Consider the following 22,908-nt stretch of genomic DNA (forward strand, 5'->3'; position numbering starts at 1 on the left):
TTGTCAATATTTCTTGTTAATATTATCTATTTATATAATATATTTTCTTAATTATATTTAAATAATTGATTTGTTTTGTAGATATCTCGTATTAATACTTTAATTAATTATTAGGCTCTAGAAATTGGTATGATAATATCTAATGAGGAAATAATATGACATTTATTCTCTTTGTTATTTAGTTATTTTTTATATGCAATTTTGTGTGTCTCCATCATTATGCTATTATTCATGGATCAAATTTGTTTTACTCTTGCTTTTATGTTACTCTACTATTTCTTGTATATTATCTTCTGGTCTCCTCTATTATGTTATTTTTCATTCTATAAATTTGCTTACTATTTGTGCGTTCATTGTATCACATCTTTAAGGATCTACAATAAATTATTGATTTTTTATTCTTAAAATAATGTAATTTCATTATAATACACAATTAGATTTATTATGTAAAATATTTAGCTATATAAAATGTGGAGATTTTTCTTTTTAAATAGTTACTTTAAAAGCCACTATTCTAATTTTATGATCAAGTAAATTAAAACATTTTTAATATAATAATAATAAAATTGTTAATTGATTATGAGTTCAATATAAATATTGATTATAGATTATATTTATTAATTTACAATTGTTGATTTTTAAAACTATTTTAAATTTTTTACTTTATTTACTTTTAAATTTTTAAATTAATTTAATTTTAAATTTTTTTTAGAATAGATTTTAAATTAAAATATTTTCTATTCTTAATTACATTTCTAAGGACCATCTTCTTGTCAAATATTGACCATTTCTAAAGTGTAATTAAAAGTAATGTCCTTTTCTTAATCTAGTTATGTTGATGTCCTATTATTTTTAATGTGTTATTCAAGAGAAATACACATTGTATATAGTGCATACCTATTGTTCTCCATTATAATTCTATAGTGTAATTTAATATTTTAAATAGAATTACAATCTTACATTTATACCATTGATTATTTAAACTAACAATTCTATTTATTTAATTTTACATAGATAATACATTGTTATTATTATTTTAATATATGATTAATGTTTGTCTTAGATTAATTACTTATAACTATTATTATGATTTCTATGTGTCATTATTATTATTGATGGAATTATTTTTCGTATACAATCTAATTCAAAACTATTATTGAACGGTACTAAAGTACGGCATTTTGTTGAGATCTAAATACTGAATTCAGATAAAATGCTACTCCCATGACAAAATCTCCATTAATAAATCTCGCTTCTAATTCAAAATTTTCAAAGCAAAACGTTCAGTGGAAAAGTTTCTTCTGGACTTGGCCGTCAAATCCGCATACATTCGATCCCCATAAAAGGTAAGATTGCAAATAAACAGTTGCTTTTACTTAGAAATTATAAATGTTCAGGGCAGTAATATATATTTCCCTGAGAGAAGCCCCTGACAGCAACTAGAGGAAATGAAATATTCTATTTTTCGCGATTGAAATACTTGCATCTGGTTTTGATCTTAAGTTTTCAGAGTAAAAAATGGGAGAACAAGAACACCATCCGATCCCATGGCTGAACGCGCTAGTTACAGAGCCATTTTATGCATCTCACGCTCTCGCCTTCTTTTCGTATGTTGTAATCCGTCATTCCGCATCGGAATGGCTTTCGGACGGATTTTCTCATCATCTTTTTCGTCGGGTAAGCATTCATAAATCTATCTTCACACTGTATAAATCGAATATAACATTGATGATACACAGACCTGATCAAGTAATTTTTTTTAATTTTAAAAATTTTAAATTAAGCTAATTTTGACATCTTTTACAATTCAGGAAATCCAAGCCTTATTGACACTTGGAGTTTTGGTAGCATTAAAGGTCCGGTTTACTGTCTCATCTTGTATCCTTGACATTGATACAGAATGTATTCGCGACCGTCTTAGTTTGTACCTTCTTCGATTATGTAAATATATGCCCTAAACTCCACATGGTTTTGTGGGCATAATTTATTATTTTTGTGTAAATAGTTTAACATTTAAGCATCTTGCCCTTTTTCTGACAGTGGGTGTTAATCTTGTACTGTAATTGTCTTGATTTTAGATTCTGTTAGATAGAGGTTCCTAAAAATAAACGGAATTGTACACTCCACAAGTTTCCAGTGATGAATGCCACCTTTCAGTGTAGATATTTTATTGATACAGAATGTATTAGCGACCGTCTTAATTTGTACCTTCTTCGATTATGTAAATATATGCCCCAAACTCCACATGGTTTTATGGGCATCATTTATTATTTTTGTGCAAATAGTTTAGCATTTAAGCATCTTGCCCTTTTTCTGGCAGTGAGTGTTAATCTTGTACTGTAATTGTCTTGATTTTAGATTCTGTTAGATAGAGGTTCCTAAAAATAAATGGAATTGTACACTCCACAAGTTTCCAGTGATGAATACCACCTTTTAGTGTAGATATTGCTCAAGCAACAACTAGCCTCAAAATAGTAAGTCAGGACACACTAACGCCATATGTCAGAGAGTTAGGAGTATTGATTAGTGGAGGAAAGGTTGGTCTCCTTCACCACCTTGGGCAGTGCCATCATGTGTACCAAAATGAGTTTTCACAGATCAAGACACTCAAACTTTTCTGTGTCAAGCTCTAGTAGTGGAACCGCTAATATGACCCTTGTTGCCCAACACCCATACGATGCTCTGAGATTCAGAAAGGGAGTTATATCCTAGCTCTTTCTATATTGACTTCTCTGAAATCATTTGTTTTTGACGTCCAACAGTGTAATTGTATTGCAAGTGGTGGGTCTCAGGTAGGGTTTTGTCCCTCTGTTCTATATTCTGAATGAAGCAAGTGGTATTTTGATATTTATTAGCTATTAAAATCAGCAGCATGATCAGTCTTGGACATTGCTAATTATTGCTTTGTTGTACGTTATGATACAATCCTCAAGTTCTTAAGTACTGTTACACCTCGTGGAATGCAACTGGCGAAATTTCAGCATTGTATCTAGAATGAAGTTGTCAACACTGTCAAAGTAGAAAGTCATCTTAAGCTCTCTAAAAAAGGGTCAAGTAGACATGGTAAGGAGCAAAACCAACATGAGTGAAAATTTAATTCCTCTTTTGCATAAAACTTTGCTGCTTAAATTTTGGACATGAACTTTGATGGGAAGCCCAATGTATGATATATTGAGTGAAGCAATAAATTTTTAGTCTCCAAGGAGCTATGCAGACCAGCAAAAGTTCTTGTCCACTTGTGAATATTTTTTTTTCAAAAGAAATAAATTTAGGTGCCTAAATCATATAGTTCAGAAAAAGGCTTTGTTCAAGGATCTCAATAAATAGAAACACGTGTCTATTCAGGTAAATGTAGGAGATGGAAGGTCACATTAGGTACACTGTACAACATTCTAGTCATGCGTGACTCAAATGTAGAATGGAAAAATGTGCATCATAAGGAGTGTTGTATTTGTTCCCAAGATGTATCATAATCTTAATTTTACCAATGAGGGCTAAGTTTCATCAAGAGGAACTTGTGATTTGGATACTAGGTATCATAGTGAAAGGTATAATTAATTTTTTAGTGAAAGAGAATGATTTACTCTTCATGATAAAAAAATTCAAAAGAAATAAATCAAGGAGCCTAAAGCATATAGTTCAGAAAAAGGCTTTGTTCAAGGATCTCAATAAATAGAAACACGTGTTTATTCAGGTAAATGTTGGAGATGGAAGGTTACATTAGGTACAAACACGTGTTTATTCAGGTAAATGTTGGAGATGGAAGGTTACATTAGGTACACTGTACAACATTTTAGTCATGTATGACTCAAATGTAGAATGAAAAAATGTGCATCATAAGGAGTGTTGTATTTGTTCCCTAGATGTATCATAATCTTAATTTTATGAATGAGGGCTAAGTTTCATTAAGAGGAACTTGTGATTTGGATTCTAGGTATCTTAATGAAAGGTATAATTTCTTTTTTAGTGTAAGAGGATTTCATTTATTCTTCATGAATGATATCTAAGCATAATTTATTCATAACTCCTGTCTTTTCATATTAATGATTTACTTCATGATGATATCATTCAACTCCTTCACCAAATCTGCATTATATTCTTCTTCTCAAATGATCATTTTTTCTCATTTGCAATCTGCCCTTGTAACTGTATTGTGACAGCTCAATGTCTGATCCAAAATCTCCATTAGGCACAAGATTTGTTCCAAAATCTGATCTAACTTTTGCTTAAAATCAGGCACAGGGTCTGCTCCAAATCTGATACAACTCTTGCACAAAATCTGCTCTATTTTTCAAAAATAAACTTGCACATATTAATCTGCATATGTTCTTCAATATGAATCAGAAATATTCTTCATACTTTGTGCTCTTTTGGTTTGCATTGAACCAAATATTATTTCTTTTCTTGCTTGCTTTTCCAACTCCAAATTTATCTTTTCCTATTTATCTTCTGTATCTTTGAGCAAGGAAGCATCTCTTTGAATCGAGATAAATCTTTAAGGAGACAACACTTTTAATTAATAAATTGTCTTTTATAAATTATGGCCTTTAAAAAATATAATTGCTGCCTTATTAACCATCGCCTAATGAAATTGCTGCACTTTAACAAGCTTAATCACTGTCTTTGTTTTATGGTTGCTTCTATAGTTTGGCATTTCTGCATATCCAATATGGGAACTGCTTCTAACACACACACGCACACCACTTAGCTTTGGGCAATTGCATAGTTCTAGTTTGCCTCTTTGAGTAAACTTTTCTAGATCTAATTCTTTGTTCTATAGTAGTTTTTTGTAACCTTGATTGGCTCCATTCCTTAGAAAGCCTTTCAAAATCAGAATGATCAGAGAACTTCATATTCTTAATGTTGATTCAAGGCTCTTCCAACTCACCTAATTCATTAAGAACCTCAGTATCAACTTCCTTTTCAAATCTTCTAACCTTTTAAATACAGGGTAAATAATATTTGGCCACTTCGTTGCTTCGATCACAATGAGATTCAGCTTCTTCCATAAGTGTAAGAAGTCAAGAGAGAACTCTCCCTCCAACTTCACTGTGGGTTAATGAAAACTGTTTTCTTCTCTGTTATACCACCCACCGCTACCAATGTCTGCATCAGGCTGAAGACCTTATGAACAGAATCTATAGTTGAGGCATTCTTTTCATTGATACTATGTGAGTCATTCAAACCTTCACATTTATTATGAATTTACAGCCATGTACTTGCATCCAAGCTCTACCATATTAACATATTTAACCAAAATCAATGACTTAGGAAATATTTGCACAGGTTCTACATCTTAATCCAATCTTTCCCTCCTTGTACATCAGCAATGCTATATTCTTTAAATAGTTTGTCATACGTTTTGCCAACCCACATACCTTGAAGAGTCTGGATCATCTTCCTCCCAGCAAATGAATTTGTATGTTTCTCCAAGTGTGTCTTGGTCTATTTTATGTTTTCCATAAAAGAAAATGTAATAAACTTTTAATGACGATCATAAGCACTGAGTCCTCTGATATATGTTCATCATCAAATGTCATACACTGCCTGAGACTAGGGAAAACTAAAAAGGAAAGGGAACTGTGGCCAAGGAAAATAAATAATAATAGAAAGAAAGGATACTGTAATTGGCCGACCTAAGATAAGGAAAAGAAATAATAATAAAAGAAAGAAACTGTTAATTGAATAAGAACCAACCTTTGCAAGGGATTGGATTCAATGAAACGTCACGTCTCTCCCATTACGAAGATATAAATAGGAGGGAGAAGGGACCAACATTGGGAAGAAGGAAGTCAGAAGTATGATTTTTATATTGAAGAGATCAGATCTGATCATTTACAGCAGACTTGAATATCAACAAGTAATTTGTATGCAATAGGAGCTTCGAACCATCTAGGAGATCAAGAAGGAAGGAAATCAAGGAAGGAAGTATTCAGCTCTGCAAAAAGGCAAGTGCATTGAATCAGACAGATAAGAGGGCCAATCACGGAAAAAATAATCAATTCCAGAATTATTAAGGATGAATATGAGCATCAATTAAAATATATCCAGCGCAATTAAAATATATCCAGCGATCAATAACAGAAGGCAGATCCAAATTTATCCTGCCAAATAGCTATTAGCATTAACAGCTATGTTTGTGGGAAAATTCTAGTGGTAAATCAAGAAGGCGAAATCACAAATGGTTTCAGAACACTTTGTGTTCCAGCCTAAGGGGTGAACAGTAGTTGAAGCAACTAACAAATATCTTCCCTATTAATAGCACAGTTAAGAGCAGGCTTATAAGAGAATTATAGCAGATTATCTTATGGAGATTGTGATCAAATCAGAAGTGTTCCTCAAGACAGCGAGCAGCATTCCAATAAACAACAACTTAAAATTTTTATACTGAGTTGTAGGTTTGGGTTTAAGGATGGATTCGGATTCCGGTTCATGGGTTTGGGCAGTTTTTTTTTTTCATTTGGATTCATAAGTATCTATCCATCTCTGTCTCTCTGTCTATCTATTTATTTGTTTGTCTATTTGTCTCTCTCTCTCTCTCTCTCTCTCTGTCTGTTTGTCTGTCTGTTTGTCTATCTGTCTATCTATTTGTCTATCTATATCTATACCTATATCTATACCTATACCCATAGTTCAAAATCTCGTTCTTTGCAACTTCTCGGTGAGGCAAAAAGAAAAATTTCTCAGCAAATATTGGAGAGAAATCGACAACTTCTCGAGAATTTAAAAAATGACTTAAATTTAATTAAAATTGCATTTTTTTCACAAAATTCAATAAGTAGATGCATGTAATGAGTCAGTAAATGAGTAAACAAACCAAACAAGCTGATCTAGATATATATAAATGCAATAAGTAACAAAATCGCATCCTCAAGTGGAATGCCGATGTAGTCAAACTTTTAACTTTGAAGCAAACTACAAATACCGAAATGTCTTTGTAAAAATATAAGCAAATACAAATTTCAAATTCAACATGCAACTAGTCTACATCATCCTCTTCCCCTTCCCAGTGGTTCTAGTAAAAACTATAGGAGAGGGAGAGGGTCTAGCGGCCCTAGCCGTAGCAGTCGTCTGTGGTGGTGCTAGTGCTGGCCCTGGTAAGGACTCCTCCTCCTCATCGTCACTATTACTATGCTCACTGCCTGTGTCCTCACTCTCATTGCCCCCCTCCCGAATGTCGTCCAGTCCTGCTGCAAAACCACCCTCCTCTATAGCCTACCTCTCCAACTCATATATGTCATCCTTGATGAACAATGAAGGCTGCTCCTGTGCTGTTCAATCACCGAAAGGATCTATGTCATCTAGATCAAGTGGCTCAGTTGTTGATGACATTACCTTTACCTTTCTTATCAACTTGAAGTTATAATGCACAAAGACAAGGTCGTTTAGGCATTTTTGTGCCAACTTGTTCATCTTCTTTGTGTGAATGGATTTGAACAAGCTCCAATTATGGTCACAACTGGATGAGCTACATGGTTGACATAAGATGCAAAGAGCAGGTTTTTGCAAATTTGGGACATTTCCACCCCAATTTCTCCACCAAGCATCTGCAAGATAAATATTTAAGGATTAGAAAGCAAGATGAGGACAAGTTTTTGGAGTTTAGTATTTATCTACTTATCATGCATGTGAAAGACTTCAAATTCCAAATATTGTACCTGGGGTTTGAGTGTGTCTACCTCTCTTTGCCAAGGTTGAGGAGAATAGTTTGCCCATTGCATTTTGATACACTTCCATCTCGACCACGATGATGTCTCTCACTACAATGTCAGGTACCATCCTCTGCATGCATTCATTGAAACCCTCCATGACCTCCCCACTGGGATTTGCGTATGATGGAGAGAAGCGGTAACAAGGGTTGAGGAAATACCCCGTTGCATGAATGGGTTGGTGGAGTCGATTACTCCACTTCCTATCAATAATATTCCATATGGGCTGAAATTTTTGGTTCTTCCTCTTGTATTTATTTCTTACAGCCTCTGTGGCCCTATCCATGGCCTCATAAAGGGACCTCATTGGGGTTTGTTCCCCATCTACCAAGCAAAAAACTCTAACAAAGGGCTTTACCACGCACAATTGAAAACAAGAAAACAATTATTAATCAAAGAGTAGGGTTATAAATTAATAATGAAAGACTTGATTAATAAGTACAAAAAAAAATAAATTCAACTTTTGAAGTCAAACACAATGCGTGCAACACTCTGTCCATTGGCCTTCTTTGAATAACTTGATTGTGGCCATTTTGGACACACAAACTTCTGCCGCAAAGGATTTATACGACGAAGAACACTTTACAACGTTAAAAAAATGATTGCGAATTTTGTGACTGAGGGTCTAATCAACTCCTTGTCTTCGGCGAAGTCTCTCATCAAGCAAAGGACCCAAGGATGATTGTTGATATACTTTGTTATCTTCCTTGCTTCCTCTACAACCAATTTCACTGAATCCAATTTCCCTATATCCTCCAAAAGAAGGTCAATAATATGCATTGCACAAGGAGTCCAAAAGAGTGTGTTATGCTTTTCTTGTAAGATCCTACCTGTTGCTACATATGTCACTGCATTGTCGGTTATGATTTTCAGCCCCAACCTCCATCGCAACGTTCTCTAACATTAGAGCCAAAGTCTTAGCAGTCTTTATCTTGTCCAAGGCATCCAAGGATTCAAGAAAGACTACTTGATCCTTGCAAGAAACCAAAAAGTTGATGATGGTACGGTTTCTATTATTCGTCCATCCATTAGAAAGTATGGTGCAACAATACTGTTTCCGTTGTAACTTTTGCTCTTCAACCACATCTTTAACCCTAGAAACATCTTTCAGCAATCTACAAATACAAAATAAAAAATGAGATTAAGTACACAACTATGATTAAAAAAAACTTACTTTCAACAAAAATAACTAAATTGTAAAACTGGAAAAGTATTAAAGTTTGAAACAAGTAAACTAACCTCCCGCTCAAGGCTGTAGGAGTAGGTGTCTTGTAGCCCTTTCCCAATACCGTACAACCAATCACAAAATTTAGAAAATATGGACTTGCTGCAACATTGAAGGAGAGGATATTAAAAAGCCAAAAATCAGCACATTGAGTGTCAAGTCGCTCATGCACATCACGGTTCCATCCAATACCCTCCAATTATGGTTGTGCTCTAGGTGTATTTCTATGCACAATATAAACATCAATAGAAGAGTTTTGTGGTCTACTAGAACCAACAGATGTAGAAACTGAGCCCAAGGACCTGCATTGGGTAGGTGTGTTCTGTGCGCTGATCCATGGGCCTTTAGGGCGCGTGCCTATGAATCTAGATGGACATGCTATAGGGCCATTGGGAGATGTTGCATTTGACCCAGTTATAAAGCCATAGTTGCAATTTAATGTAAAATCAACCTACACATACAAAATAAGCCACAAATTTAAAAATTCAATAAACATATTTACGAACAAACTATATTAGATTAAAACTTCAAATAAGTTTAAACACAAGCTGCAAATTCAAAGAATAAAACAAAAAATGTATTAGGTTTTGAAATTACTGAATTAATTTTTTTTTTGGAAAAATTGCAAAAAGATGGCGTTAGATCTTTGTCATTATGCTCTAAAATGTGTTAGAGAACATTAGAAATAGTATTCGTAGAGTCTTAACTAAGTTAGATGCAAGATATGCAAGTATGGCAAGGAAAAGCGATTTTTAACTTAAAAGAACAAAAAATTAAGAAACTTGTGAGTCCGGATTTGCTTGAAAAGAGCCTCAAATCCGCTTCAAATCCACTCCGAATTCACCGGCAATCACTCTAAATCAAATAGCAAACACCTAATTTCTCCTCCCAAACCTTTCTCCCACACCCAACAAACTCAATGCTGCAAAAAAAGGAAAAATGAAGTCGTTTTTGGGCGTTATAGTCTTTTAATTGGAAACTCAGGTGCTTCCTGCAAGAACATAAGTACTTCTTGTGAGAAGTTGCCGAGATCTTGCCAAGAAGTTGTCAATTTATTGCCGCGAGAAGTTGTTTTTCTTTGGGCCCAAATCTAGTGAGAAAAGGATGAATTTTCTCGCCTTGGCAAGAATCTCGTGCAAATTAACGAGACTCGGACCCGGTCCAAACTTTGCAAGGGTAACTCGACTTATGACTCGGCAGTGACTTGGCAAAGTGATAAAAACCTTGAAATTTGGAGATTTTTTAGGATTTAAAGAAATTCCATGCACCCATTATTGAAAAAAGCTTAAATACACAATAACATCATGAAATAGAAGGTAATTTGATCACATACATAACATACATAGATTGCATAAGTACAAAGGTAAATTTTAGATGTATTAAGAAAATTTTGAAAACAAAAATTAAAAATCAGACAAGTTAGATGAGTCAGTCGAGTCACCCCGGATGACCCATCGAGTTAGGGTCACGGGTCATTTTGACCCAGCCAAGGTAACTCAACTTGCCAACCCAGACAACTTGTAGCGAGTCTCGTTACTATAATCTCACGAGAAGCCGAGATATTGCTACTATTTCGACGAGAATTTGAACTATGCCTATACCTATACCTATACCTATATCTAAGAGAAACAATTTTTAGGACTAGGCTTGATTGCCAATGTGGTTCCCAATTATTCAATATACATTTCAATTTGGTGTGATATTTTAAATCATCCTTGTGTTGGATTTGGATTAATATAATTGCTATTTATATTTAGTGTCACATGTTTTATTTTATTAATGGTGGGCTTGAATATACATACATACATACATATATATGTATGTATGTATGTATGTATGTATGTATGTATTTGTGTGAGTTATACCATTTAATTTTAAATTATATCAAATATCAATTTACTAATGGTACTGTTATACCATTTTGGCTGTTGCATCTTATAACAATACCATTTGTCAACTGCAATTTGATATACTATATACACAATTGTTTTATTAATTAAGACTCATCTTTTCTTAAATTGTTGTTCGTATAGACATATAGCTGTACCGTAATAAAATAATACTAAAAATATAATCTATAGTGTTTTTAACATACTTATTGGCCAAATGGGTTGTGAGTCCTTGTGGTTCCTTGAGAGTTTGTGCAAGGTCGTTAAGGGTTCGTGTAGGGTCCTTGAGGGTCCTCCCGGGTCCAGGCAAGGTTTGTGCCATTAACTGTGGGTCGTTGTGGGTCGGTGGACCCACAGTCCACAATGTGGACCCTTTTAGGTTTTGTCACAGACTCAACACAAATCTAGACTCAAGAAGGATCTAGACCCAGACTTGATTGGCAAGGTCCAAACCCTACAACTTTGGTTTTATATAATGCAATGATGGAAGGTGACATTTTGATTATTATCGTTGAAAGGAATTTGGAATAAACAAAAGACAAGAGTTATGTGATTCATTATAAAGAGAGCAGGCATTAAATTAAGAGCTATGTTTTAAACAAGAATTAAGATTACATCTTGGCAAGTGCTGACAAAGATTAAAGTTTACAAGTGATGTGTTTTTGATTAAATCGGTAAACAAATATGTCATAATATGGAGGATGTGTTTAATTAATCAACAAAGCTATAATAAAGCTATTAAATAGTGATTGCATTTGAATGGTGCAATTAAGCTATTGGAGGGCACAACCATAAATTAAATATTAATGACAAAGTATAAAATGTTAAGGAAACAATTTAAGGAGACATGGTTTATAATACGATAAATACAATGTTAATAATTACATAAGTTGAAAGGTGTTACTTATCCTTGAGAAATGAGTGTTGGTGAAAAGAGATGACTTTACAAAGATATAAAACTATGGAGAGTTGAATGAAGAGGGGGTAGAGAAAAGTGAAATGTGAATTGAGAAAAAGAAATATCATTCTATTCTTAGCAATTTTCAGAGCATATCTAGAATGAAGAAATATAGGATGAAATACAGAATATACAAAGACAAAAAGAATAGAGATGACTATTTATAGACACATATAAGATATATGCTAACATATCTATGAGTTTATGCATGCAGATTTAAAAAGACTTTCATGAGAGATTTGAAAAGAAGTATTTGGAGATATAGATATGAGGAGTGGGCAGTCATAAAGGAATAATTTGACGTTTTGTAGTGAAATATGAACAGCAAGGTGGGGTTAGGCCCCCTTCCTAGCCCAAGGGAGTAAAAAGGTAGGGTTAGGCCCACTTTGTGGCTTTAAATGGCTTATGAGCAGCAAGATGGTGTTAAGCCCACTTTTTGGCTCTAAATGGCTTATGAGTAGCAAGATGGGGTTAGGTCCACTTTTTGGCTCTAAATGGTTTATGAGCAACAAGATGGGTTTTTGCCTACATTGTGGCTCTAAAATAGCTTATGAGCAGCAAGTTAGGGTTACGTCCCCTTCTTGGCTTAGGGGAGCACTGAAGCGGTGTTAGGCTTCCTATTGTAGCTCTCCGTCCCAATTCTATGATGATGGCCATGATACATGAATAGGGAAAGTAGACATAAGCACCCCACTAGGTAGTCCACCCTGAGTAGATGTCCAATGTGCTTGTCACTGGGGCCAAGAGGGCAAGTATCCACTCTTTGGCTTAGTGCCGGAAGGGCTTTTAGCGAACCAATCATGCTTCCTTGTCCAAATCCTATTATGATTGAATACTGGGGCAAATTGTAAGGATAAAACCAAAAAAGAAGGGGCCTAGCAATACATGTATTTGTATGCTTTGTGTTTGCATATATTCATGTGTATACTTGTGTTTTTATGTGTATTCTTTGTCTTTGGTTCATACCTAATATGTTCCAAATATGAGAATGACTAGAGTAAACCAAAAAGATATGAATTGAATTCGAGGTCATAGATGTGTGTCATGCTTCTAATCCTCATTTTAATATTGTTAAGATCACCCTTGCTTTAGCAAAGAGAGGAATCCAAGATATAGTGCAAAGATTTGGGTCAAGCAAATTAAATAAGGAATACAAATATTCAAGGATTGGTTTGGGACCTTCATGATTTAGTTCATAGAAACCTATATTGCTTGAGGACAAGCAATCTTTGGGAAGGGCAGACTATCATACCTTGCTTGAGATTAGGGCAAAATAAAAAAAGGGCACTGTACTTGGCTGACCTAGGGCTAAGGAAAATAAACAATAATAAAAAGAAAAGGAGCTGAACTTGACTGACCTGAGACAAGGAAATTAAATTAAAAAATAAAAATGAAATTGTTAATTGAATAAGGGCTGACCCTTGCAAGGGAATGGAATTAATGAAAGGTTGTGTCTTTCCATTATGAATATATAAATAGGGGGTCGAAGGGATCACAAACAGGACGAAAGAAGTCAGGAGTCCAATTTTTAAATCGAAGAAATCAGATCAGATCATTTACAACAGACTTGAATATTAACACATAATTGGTATGCAATAGGAGCATTGAACCTGTCGGCTCCTGATTTAACAAATTTAAAATTAACCAAGAAACCAGACCAATACATCTAAGGCTATCAAATTCCTATGATGGATGCACTTGACTGCTAATCTTGGGCCAACTACAAGGCTTAACTCCTTCCTTACTTCAAGCTTTGCGAAACTTAGGCGGGTTAATCTTGAGGTTCTAATCTATGGTACCAGTGCAACTAAACATATAATCTAAACCTAATAACAGCAAATGAAACCCTTATATCTTCTGATATTCATGCAATAACATGGGAATGAAAAAGCTACAAATCATAACCTATGAACTCATAAGCTAAGTGAGGGTTAATTCCTTTCAGCCCACTATAGAATGTGAAAAACTGAACTGATTTGATTAAAAAGTTTTGTACAAATGACCTTCATCTCAGCTTGCATCTGATTTAGTGATCAGTGCCTTATTCATTGCAACATAGAGTCATTACCAGCAGGATGACCTAACTTGATTGCCTTATAATTAAGTTTGTCAACTGAAATCCTCAAACTCCATTCTTACTGGCATCCCCTCCATACACTCAGAAACACTATCAAATCATTGAAGCATTTACTTAATTCCTTGAGTTAAAAGCAACAACAGATTTGACACACAACTCATCCAAGCTGTCTTAAATTGAATGAACCTTATTCATTCAATCACAAAGTTAATAGCATATAAAGAATTAGGAGATAGAATAAGAGAACATAGATAATTCGTTATAAATCCCCTTTTGTATTCATCCTTGGAAAGACAAAATACATTAACTGGCAGCACTACATGAAACTCAAGATATATTACTTGATCTATCGTCAATCTTCATTATCTCAAAGAAACAATACATGAAAAATGAAATGAAATTTGCACAAGAGTGGATGTGTGGCCTTCACATCTAGAGCTCAACTCAATTAGACAAGAAGTAAAACCAACAACAACCTGGTCTCACAGTAAAAATTGGAACCCCTGCTGGTTTTACAGAGAAAACTGCTAAACACAACAATGAATGAGAGAAAAGAAGATATAGAAGGAATGAATTCCTAGATCTGCTCTACAACCGCCATGTGCCCGCTTGGAAAACCTCCTCAAGAAGTCAAAAACATCTCTCTAATCTCTCTCTGTAATTGCACATCAAATCCTCACTCATTTTGCCTCCCAAAAACATAAAATATCTTAGATATTTGATAGAACAACATAACTGATTTGGTAGGAAATAACAATCTCTGAAAAAGTTCCATCAAAAAGCATGCAAATTGTGAAATACTAGAGGCAAAATACATCATTGGGTATCAAATTTCGAACATATTGAGCCAACCAAGCATATCAAGTGTATCACAATTGAAAACATGAAACACCTATCAAAACCCATGGATTTAAAAGAATTACAAATCCCCTTGTAGCATGCACCAATGTCCACTTGTGTAAAAACCAATTGCATAAATGGATGGCTCGTCGCTTCCCAGTTCCGTTGGTATATTGGAGTGCATATTTCGGTTCAATCTCGCCCCTTTGGCAGCCATTTGAAAAACTGGCCGAGGACTATAAAATAGATAGTTTAAAAAAGAATGAAATTGAAAAAATTTAAATATTTCTATAGTATAAACTATAGAAAAATCACCATTTAAAACCAAAATTTTCAACTGCGAGATTGAACGCTCAAAAATTTGAATTAAAATATGATTTTATATTATATCTCCTTATACCTCCCTTGTCCATTCACACAACGCCATGTGTCGTATAGTGAGTGGCCATCTTAATCACTACCGGGTCCCACCATGTTTGTTGGATTTCAAGGTTTTCCAGGAGGTCGCCATGTCTCCACTGGCAAAACCTCCCATTTTTCGATGGCGACATGGCGATCATTGGAATCTGGCATGTTTTTCCGGCGGGATCTTCAAGTCAACTATTTGACCTTGTCGTCCACCAGCGATGACGGGCCCCTCCAAGCAACTCTGCCTTTCAAAAGGCATTGTCTTAAAGACAACAAGCATACTATGCATTGTTATATTTAAACATTCCAATATCCCCAAACCTAGTGCATGTGGGATATATTGTTTTTCATTGTTATTGCCTTTGGACCAAGTCGCTTGTGGTGTTTCGCTTACCTCCCTCTACCATCTTTTGTATCAGCTGCACTGAGAACTCTCCACGGTTTGAGATGTACGAGAATGATTTCGAGTGGGGTAGATCGGTAGCGGTTAGGAGTGGGATGGGGAATCACTTTGATGGGAAAGTGTTTGCTCATCCGAGTAGAGAAGGCGGAGAGAGCGTTGAATTGGAGATTTGCCTTCTCCTGGCCACCATGAACAAGTTGGAAGATGATGCTTTGTTTACTACTTCTGCTCGATCCGACCCATTTAGTATGCATCCTAGAGTTGTTGCATTGAGTTGGATGGCCATAGAATTCGACACCGCTAAACAATTGATGTATTTATAGTAGACATACATTTATGAGAAAGATTACTGCAAGATCATTTGCAAAGAAATTACAAGGAGATTGGGCTATTAAATAGTCATCAATATAGCACTTGCAGTTTTACCGAAATTTCTTCATTTCTCACATTCCCGCAACCACTTATTTTTACCTTGAAAAGGCCTATTCCTAATTACTCTGACAACTTACTTCTGTCTCTTTGATTCAATTTCATAGCTTCCTGCTAATGCCGTGTTTGTCAAATCGGTGACAAAGAGAAATGAAGAAAATTGAATTCTTTTGTTTCTTCAGCTACAATGTCAAAGTGTTCAAGTTGCCAAAACGAAGTCATCTAGACTCCTTCCTAAACATAATTCTTTTGGTAGATTCCCTTTTCCATATAATTCATATATGATAAATCAGAACTACAGAAATATTCTCTCTACTTCTTCCCATTTATTGCCTGTGATGGATGAGGAAAATGATGTAATTCCTCCTGCAATTAGAGTTGCCTCATATATTCTCTATGCCTCCCTGCGCAATGAAATGCAACTATATTTAAACATTCGATCACTCGTAGAGAGCAACAGAACGTCCCCATTAGATTAGCAATGTGACCTTTCTTAAAATAGGCCCCTACAACATCGCTAGGGTGCCCACAATGTTGTTTTCTTCTTATAAGCGTCCTTCTTCACACTTCAATCATCGCATTGTCCCATTAAAATTGCATTGTGCTCCATTTTTCTTTCATGATGCCGTCCCTCTGTCTGTTGTTGGCCGCTGCCCTGTTTTACATAAGTGCCTTGCATTGGACTTAATCTTTGCCTCTTATAACCTCATGGCATTCAGAACACAGGCAATCAACTTTGCCTCTTTGAAAATATGACCATGCAGAGTCTCCTTTTTATTTGATTGAACAATCGACCATCTGTGTGTATTGATATGAGAAAACAAAAACTTTGCTTTCCATTTCAAATCTTCAAGGTATAATCAAAACATGACAATTCAATCTCCTCGACAATTCAATTTGACGAAATTAGTTGGGCCCCAAAGTGGGTCCGGCTAAATTTTTTTTTCGTTTTTGGACAACTGACATCTTAGAGTGGCCTACTGAATCATCCAACATTGACTGAAAATTATTCGATCACTGTTGATTCAATTTTTGAAACTCAGTTCACCTCTTTTTGCAAACTTGTCAACTTTGTGCCAGGAGGTCCTTTGATTGGCTTTAAAAACTGACAAAAACACCTGATTGGGCTCTGAAATCAATAGTACTGATTCTCTGTTCCACATTCTTGCAACATGTTGAATCTCGTCTCATGATGAATTCTCAGTCAAAAGATATTGACCATCGAAGTTGCCCTCTCAGAGCTGCCTGCAATGTGTTAGAAAACAACAAAACATGTTCGGATTTGGCTTCAAAAACTAGGCAAACTAACACTTGGGTGCACAAAAATTGGGGCATTAGTTCACTATCATAAGGACAACATAAATTTGGGATTAGGGCTCATGACGAATAACAAGACGCATTTGGTGAATGGTCAAAGTGGGCTACTCGGATTTGCAAACTAGGAACATTGGCAGAAAAGTGGTTTTTGCAAATGCAATGGACCTGGGAAAGTGTGCGGACGAATTCATCAAGATTTGAAAATTGGCACGCTTAAAGTATTTTCAGAGTAGAACACAGTGGTACAATCTATTCAATCTCACCTATCATGGATTCAAAGATATGACATCACGAATAGGGGTACCAACTAATTTGCATTTGCTGACACCAATAAAACATCATAAATTGAATTTGGAATCATGTTCGAAAACTTATCAAACGGATTCGTCATAAGCTCAAAATTGAAATGTAGCAAGTCTTTGGCCTCTAGAATGCAATGCAAAAGGAATTTTCTCATTTTGATCAACTGGGTCAAATTTATAACGAGTCAAACAGGGCCTCCCAAAATTTTGAACAATTTGCATCAGCATGACAATGAACAACCAACTTTGAGGGATTCAAAACCTAGTCAAAACATATTGAAATGACTCGAGATCTAAAACATCGTTCTTTGGTATGGACACTGAACATTCCCAAAGCGGCGAGTCATGAAATGTTACTGTGTACGAGATATTCAGATGCAAACAAGGCTTCCTGTCACTGCTTGACACAGGCAAAAATGCAGATTTGGACATTGCTCAAAATAGGACTTCACAGAATAGCTCGGAATGGCAATTTATCTTCATGGGATGCATAGATGTACTGAATGCAAGGTGTTAGAAACATTAAACACCTCTTAGGCCTCACAAGGACAGCCGGGTACATACGCATCAAAAAGCGCGTATAGGACTTGATTCATCAATGGTACTCAAAATCAGGGCTTCAATTTTGAGTCTCAACAGAACCATCTAGAAGAAGGGAAGGGAATTGACTAAGGTAGTGGTCAGGTCTGCAAACGGGCAAGTACATTGAATCAGACCTAGAAAAGGGTCAATAAAGGAAAGAATAATCAATTCCTGGATTAATAAGGGAGGATTAAAGTATATACAGCAATCAATAAAAGAACATAGACCCAAATTTAATCTGCCAAATTGTTAACAGCATTAACAGCTATCCTTGTGGGCAAATTCTAGGGGTAAATCAACAAGTGAACATTACATCAAATGTAAACCATTGGTTTGATATATTCATAGTAATAATCACCATATATCAGGTAAAGGTATTGAATTGCTTCATTTACATTAATGACAAACTAACTCTAATGATCTTTTCCATTCGTCAATCACAATCTAACTCTAATGATCTATCAATTTTAATATGCTTAGACAACAAAACTCTTTTTGATATGTCTTTGACTTTAATGATAACTAATCGAACACACATCTACAACTAAAATTTACAATAAAAATTTGGAGCATAATAATTTTTATATGTTTATCAGAACTCTGTACCCCCTCAGATTGATAAACTCTTTGAATTTCATTGACCAACATTGTGCTATGCAGTTCTTCATATTGGTGCAATTTTCAAATGTGAAAAAATCTCCTTCTCTCATATTGACGCAATCTAAACAGAGCTGGTGCATGTTTCAACTGAAACAAAGCTCGTAAAATGTCTTCTATTAATTGGCACATGCCATCCTATTGCACTGCAAGTTTTTGAAACTTTGAAACATCTTTTTTTTCAACAGGCGCCAGCTGTGCATTGCATATTACAATTTGATTTGAAACTTGTCTCCGTATTGTTGGATCACGTCATTCTTCTACGACTGTAGATTGCAACCTGAAACTTCGTGTCTTCATGTTGGAATGGCGAAAATTATTGCCTTTACAAATTTATGGAACGTTTTCATCTTCTTACTTAAACAGATGTACTTTAAATCTCCCGGAATAGGACAAAGTTTAAACTGATTCTTGGGGAAATGTATTTTATAGGAGTACGAAAAATTCTAACATGTTTCTTTGTTAAGAGCATTCTGTATTGTTTTACTGATTACTTGTGAGAATAATAAATATAGAAGAGAGTCAAGATGCACAAGCTGTGATATCATTGATGATTTGTCTCCATCTAGTTGTTTGCATAAGATCTTTTTGAATTGTATGCCTGCAGGTATGGAATGCAGCAAGAAACTATTGACAATTATATGAGGTTACATTAGAGAGTACAACATATTGTAAGATGGAATGCTTTTTTTAACACTATGTACATTGTCTCCAAGTACAGGTGTGATTTACATTCAATCTTGAAATAAACATTGGTGATCCAGATCATGTCAGTAGAAATCATAGATATAGAATGGAGGAGGGTAAGTTGTCAGGATTGATTTCCATGTTCATGATATTGACCATCCTCATAACGTAAAAATTAACGAACTCAAGTTCATTACCTTATACTTTATAGGTATATGGTGGTAGTTGTCTCTTCATTCTTTTGTCTATATTACATCATGTCCATTCATTCGTTTTGTCTTATTCTGATGTCCATAATAACAACTATATATATCTTCTATACTTCCAAACGTTTCTTTCTTCTGAGTTTTTTAGTGGTTCAAACCTACATAAGTAAAGAAATGTTTTCTTACATTGTGAATTGTGAAGTTCCAGTGATTGTTTTTGTGAAGCATTAACTAATTATCTTTTCAAGACACACTCATGAATTTGTTATTTTGGAATTTGGATGCATACTCTATCTGATTTGACGATTCTAGCATTTTTCATGCTTTGATTTCCAAGTAGTTCATAATTATTTGATCTGCTATGTTTTTGCTTGGATGATCAGTGCTGCTGAATCCATATAGTGTGCCCTTTTATGATTTTAACTTTGTGCCTTCTTCAGATGGTTAAAAGCAGAACTTGGGAGTCCTTTATAGCTGATAGCATGCTTTATGCAAAGGTATGGTAACTGATTTGTAATTGTGATTTTCCTAAATTTAGATTAGCATCTTGTGCTTTTCACTGTATCTAAGATCTTGCTTTACTGAAGAATTATAATTATTTCTTCTGTACATTTGTACAGTTGTTTAGTGATATTACTTTGAGTTATGCTGAATGGGGCTTCTCAATAACATTTATGCAATGGCCACCACTGGAATGGAAAATTTGCAAATTCTGATTCATTGGTTAGATTCTGAGTTTTTTCATTGCAGTTTTATGATTTTTTGTTTTTAATGAAAAAAATTGTATTGCTGAAAATAAATAAATTACTGAAAAACAATACTACAAGAAATGTTTTCACTGAACAAGGAAATAAATCAGAATTTTTTATTTTTAGTGTTCACTTTCAGAGGTAAGAGGCAGTGGTCTAAATCAGATCTGTACAGAAAACCAGCAATAATTGTTTGTCCTGCAAAATTCCAACTGCTGTCACCAGCCTAAGAATAATATGGCTAGGGTTCTCCACACCTGCCTGTGATTTAAATGCTGTCTTGGCTCTGATCTGAGATGCCAACTTCCCTAAAATTCTGATGCTGATCTGAGATTCAAATTTCAGCTGTTCACTGCTTGCCAAAACCCATGTCCAGCTTAAAAAAGGGTCGTGGTCCTTGCCTGGGCCTTGCGGCTGGCTCTAAATGTTCAATAAATGATAAAAAACTCTACTCACCCACTGATCTTGTTGGCTAAAAGTTTTGTTAGTCACTAAGACTACAACTTACAAATTGTGACTTTAGGCAATGGTGTCTTGAGATAAATCTCTCTTCTCAGAAATAGGGGAGGCTTCCTTCTTAACATAGGTGGCTTCGACCGGAACTTAACCAAAATTACAAAAAGGGCAGCTCACTTAATCAATTCTTCTTTTTTCATGAATGATTTGCATACAATTACAACCTTCCAACTTAACAAAAAGTGCCTTATTGCTTCAATAATAGCAATAGTTTACTTTTTATATTTTGTGAAACAAGAACCCAAAGTCTCTTGTTCTTGTCGTGAATGAGGATTCAAGTAGAATAACAACTAAGGCACAAAATCTCTTCCTAGATACTCTCAAATTTAATAAAAATACCTACAACTGAAGCCCGAAGTCTTCAAGTCTAAGTAATTGCAGCCACTACTATCTATAAAAATCTGTCCTCTTGCAACACAAGGTCTTCAAAAGTTCAAATTGACTCTGAATATAATAGGCAACTCAGATTTTGCACAATTGAATTCAAATTCCTTTTGAACAAAGTGGTAGAACTCACAATTAATATCCAGAACATGTCACATAACATCTTGAATTAATACAAATTTTGAGAGCAAGTTGCCCTTTTAATTGAAAGCAATTCAGGGTTGCATCTAAGCTCAATGTCTTAGAGTGCATATACAAACTGGCAAATTTTTTTTGTCTTGCCAAGAGATGATTATTTACAATGATATCTCCCTCCTTTATATAGGAAAAGAACAAAAAAAAAGTGGAAAAAGAAGGGAAAAACCGTCAACCACCTTGACTTATTCTCTAACTAACTAACTAATTTTGACTTATTCAATACTACAAGGGTTAAAACCTTACAACATGTTACAATTTTGCATGTGATACTATCACATGCAATTACATCTTGTTTTTCCATTACATGTATCATGTCAATTACAAATTACAAATGCATGATGAAAATATTATAAGTGTCTAACAAGACACGAACCCTATTACATCATCCGTTGTTTGTCTTCATGCTGCTACAAGGATGCTTTATGATTGATGTGCTCAGATTTGATGGAAGCATCTTGATTTGGAACATGAACTTGCATCCTTGCCCATTCTGCAGTATAATGGTGGTTGTTTCTTGAAAAATACATTTATCCATCTCTATCTTGAAAGCATTTTATGCCTGCAATCTTTCCATCTTTCATTACTTTCTTCATATGTTGTTGTTCTTTAGTCACCAGAAAAAGACATAACATGGTCTTTCAAACTCGATCTTTGCATATCAGGAAGAGTATGCATATTGGATATAAGTGGAAGGCCGTTTAGTAGCAAATAGAGAAGGATTGTAGGCAAAACCAATTCTTCAAATGAGGAAAAAACTCAAAAACAGGATTTTCTAGGAGCATTGCATATGGAGGATGGCTGGAAACTTTTGGGACAGCGAGTAAATGTATGCATTTGGACTCAAAACTTGCACTTTTATTGTGGAAAAATCCCCAAAACAGGTTTTTGGAGTGGGATTGCATATGCGGACAACAAGGGTATAGCATGGACAAGGTATGGGACTTGATGGTATAACATCTACATATAATGAATTATTGCATTCTGATTATAAATGTATGTGTAAGCAACCACCATCATGAGTTTTAAGTCATGCGGCAGGAGTATGGAAAGTGTGGACGGACTGCATGTAAGTGTGGAAGTGGGATTTTAGGATGCAAAAGCAAGTGACAAAGTGAGCTCTCTTTCTTTGATGGTTTCTTTTAAGAACGGGTTTTTTCAGTCCTGATTGCATATACAAGTTGCAGTGTGGAAGTGGGATTTTAGGATGCAAAAGCACATGACAAAGTGAGCTCTCTTTCTTTGATGGTTTCTTTTAAGAAGTTTTTTTAAAATCCCGATTGCATATACAACTTGCATATGCAACTTGGAGAATTAAGATGAACGATAGGAGCACATTATATATATTCTGAAAATAGAAATGAAATCATTTGCA

At 34.9% G+C, this 22,908-nt stretch overlaps 1 protein-coding gene across 17 annotated transcripts in view; it reads left to right on the forward strand.

Annotated features, from left to right (window-relative positions):
* The first annotated feature begins 1,167 nt into the window (after positions 1-1,167).
* Positions 1,168-22,908, forward strand: part of LOC149551807 (Thioredoxin superfamily protein) — a 132,764-nt gene continuing 111,023 nt past the window's right edge. For 6 of the 17 annotated variants that reach the window (XM_089787297.1, XM_089787302.1, XM_089787301.1 and 3 more), the window contains exons 1-4: positions 1,173-1,346; positions 1,504-1,677; positions 1,812-1,856; positions 20,130-20,186. In XM_089787297.1, the coding sequence (XP_089643423.1) occupies positions 1,519-1,677; positions 1,812-1,856; positions 20,130-20,186 (261 nt within the window). In that variant the 5' untranslated portion in view covers positions 1,173-1,346; positions 1,504-1,518. Of the gene's footprint in view, positions 1,347-1,367; positions 1,678-1,811; positions 1,857-20,129; positions 20,187-22,908 lie in introns of those variants that run through there. The other 11 variants (XM_089787308.1, XM_089787293.1, XM_089787309.1 and 8 more) reach the window with 9 other exon arrangements.

Source organism: Cupressus sempervirens, chromosome 6, assembly GCF_028749045.1.
Source record: "Cupressus sempervirens isolate cs-2001-9-10 chromosome 6, ASM2874904v1, whole genome shotgun sequence".
Taxonomy (NCBI): Eukaryota; Viridiplantae; Streptophyta; class Pinopsida; order Cupressales; family Cupressaceae; genus Cupressus; species Cupressus sempervirens.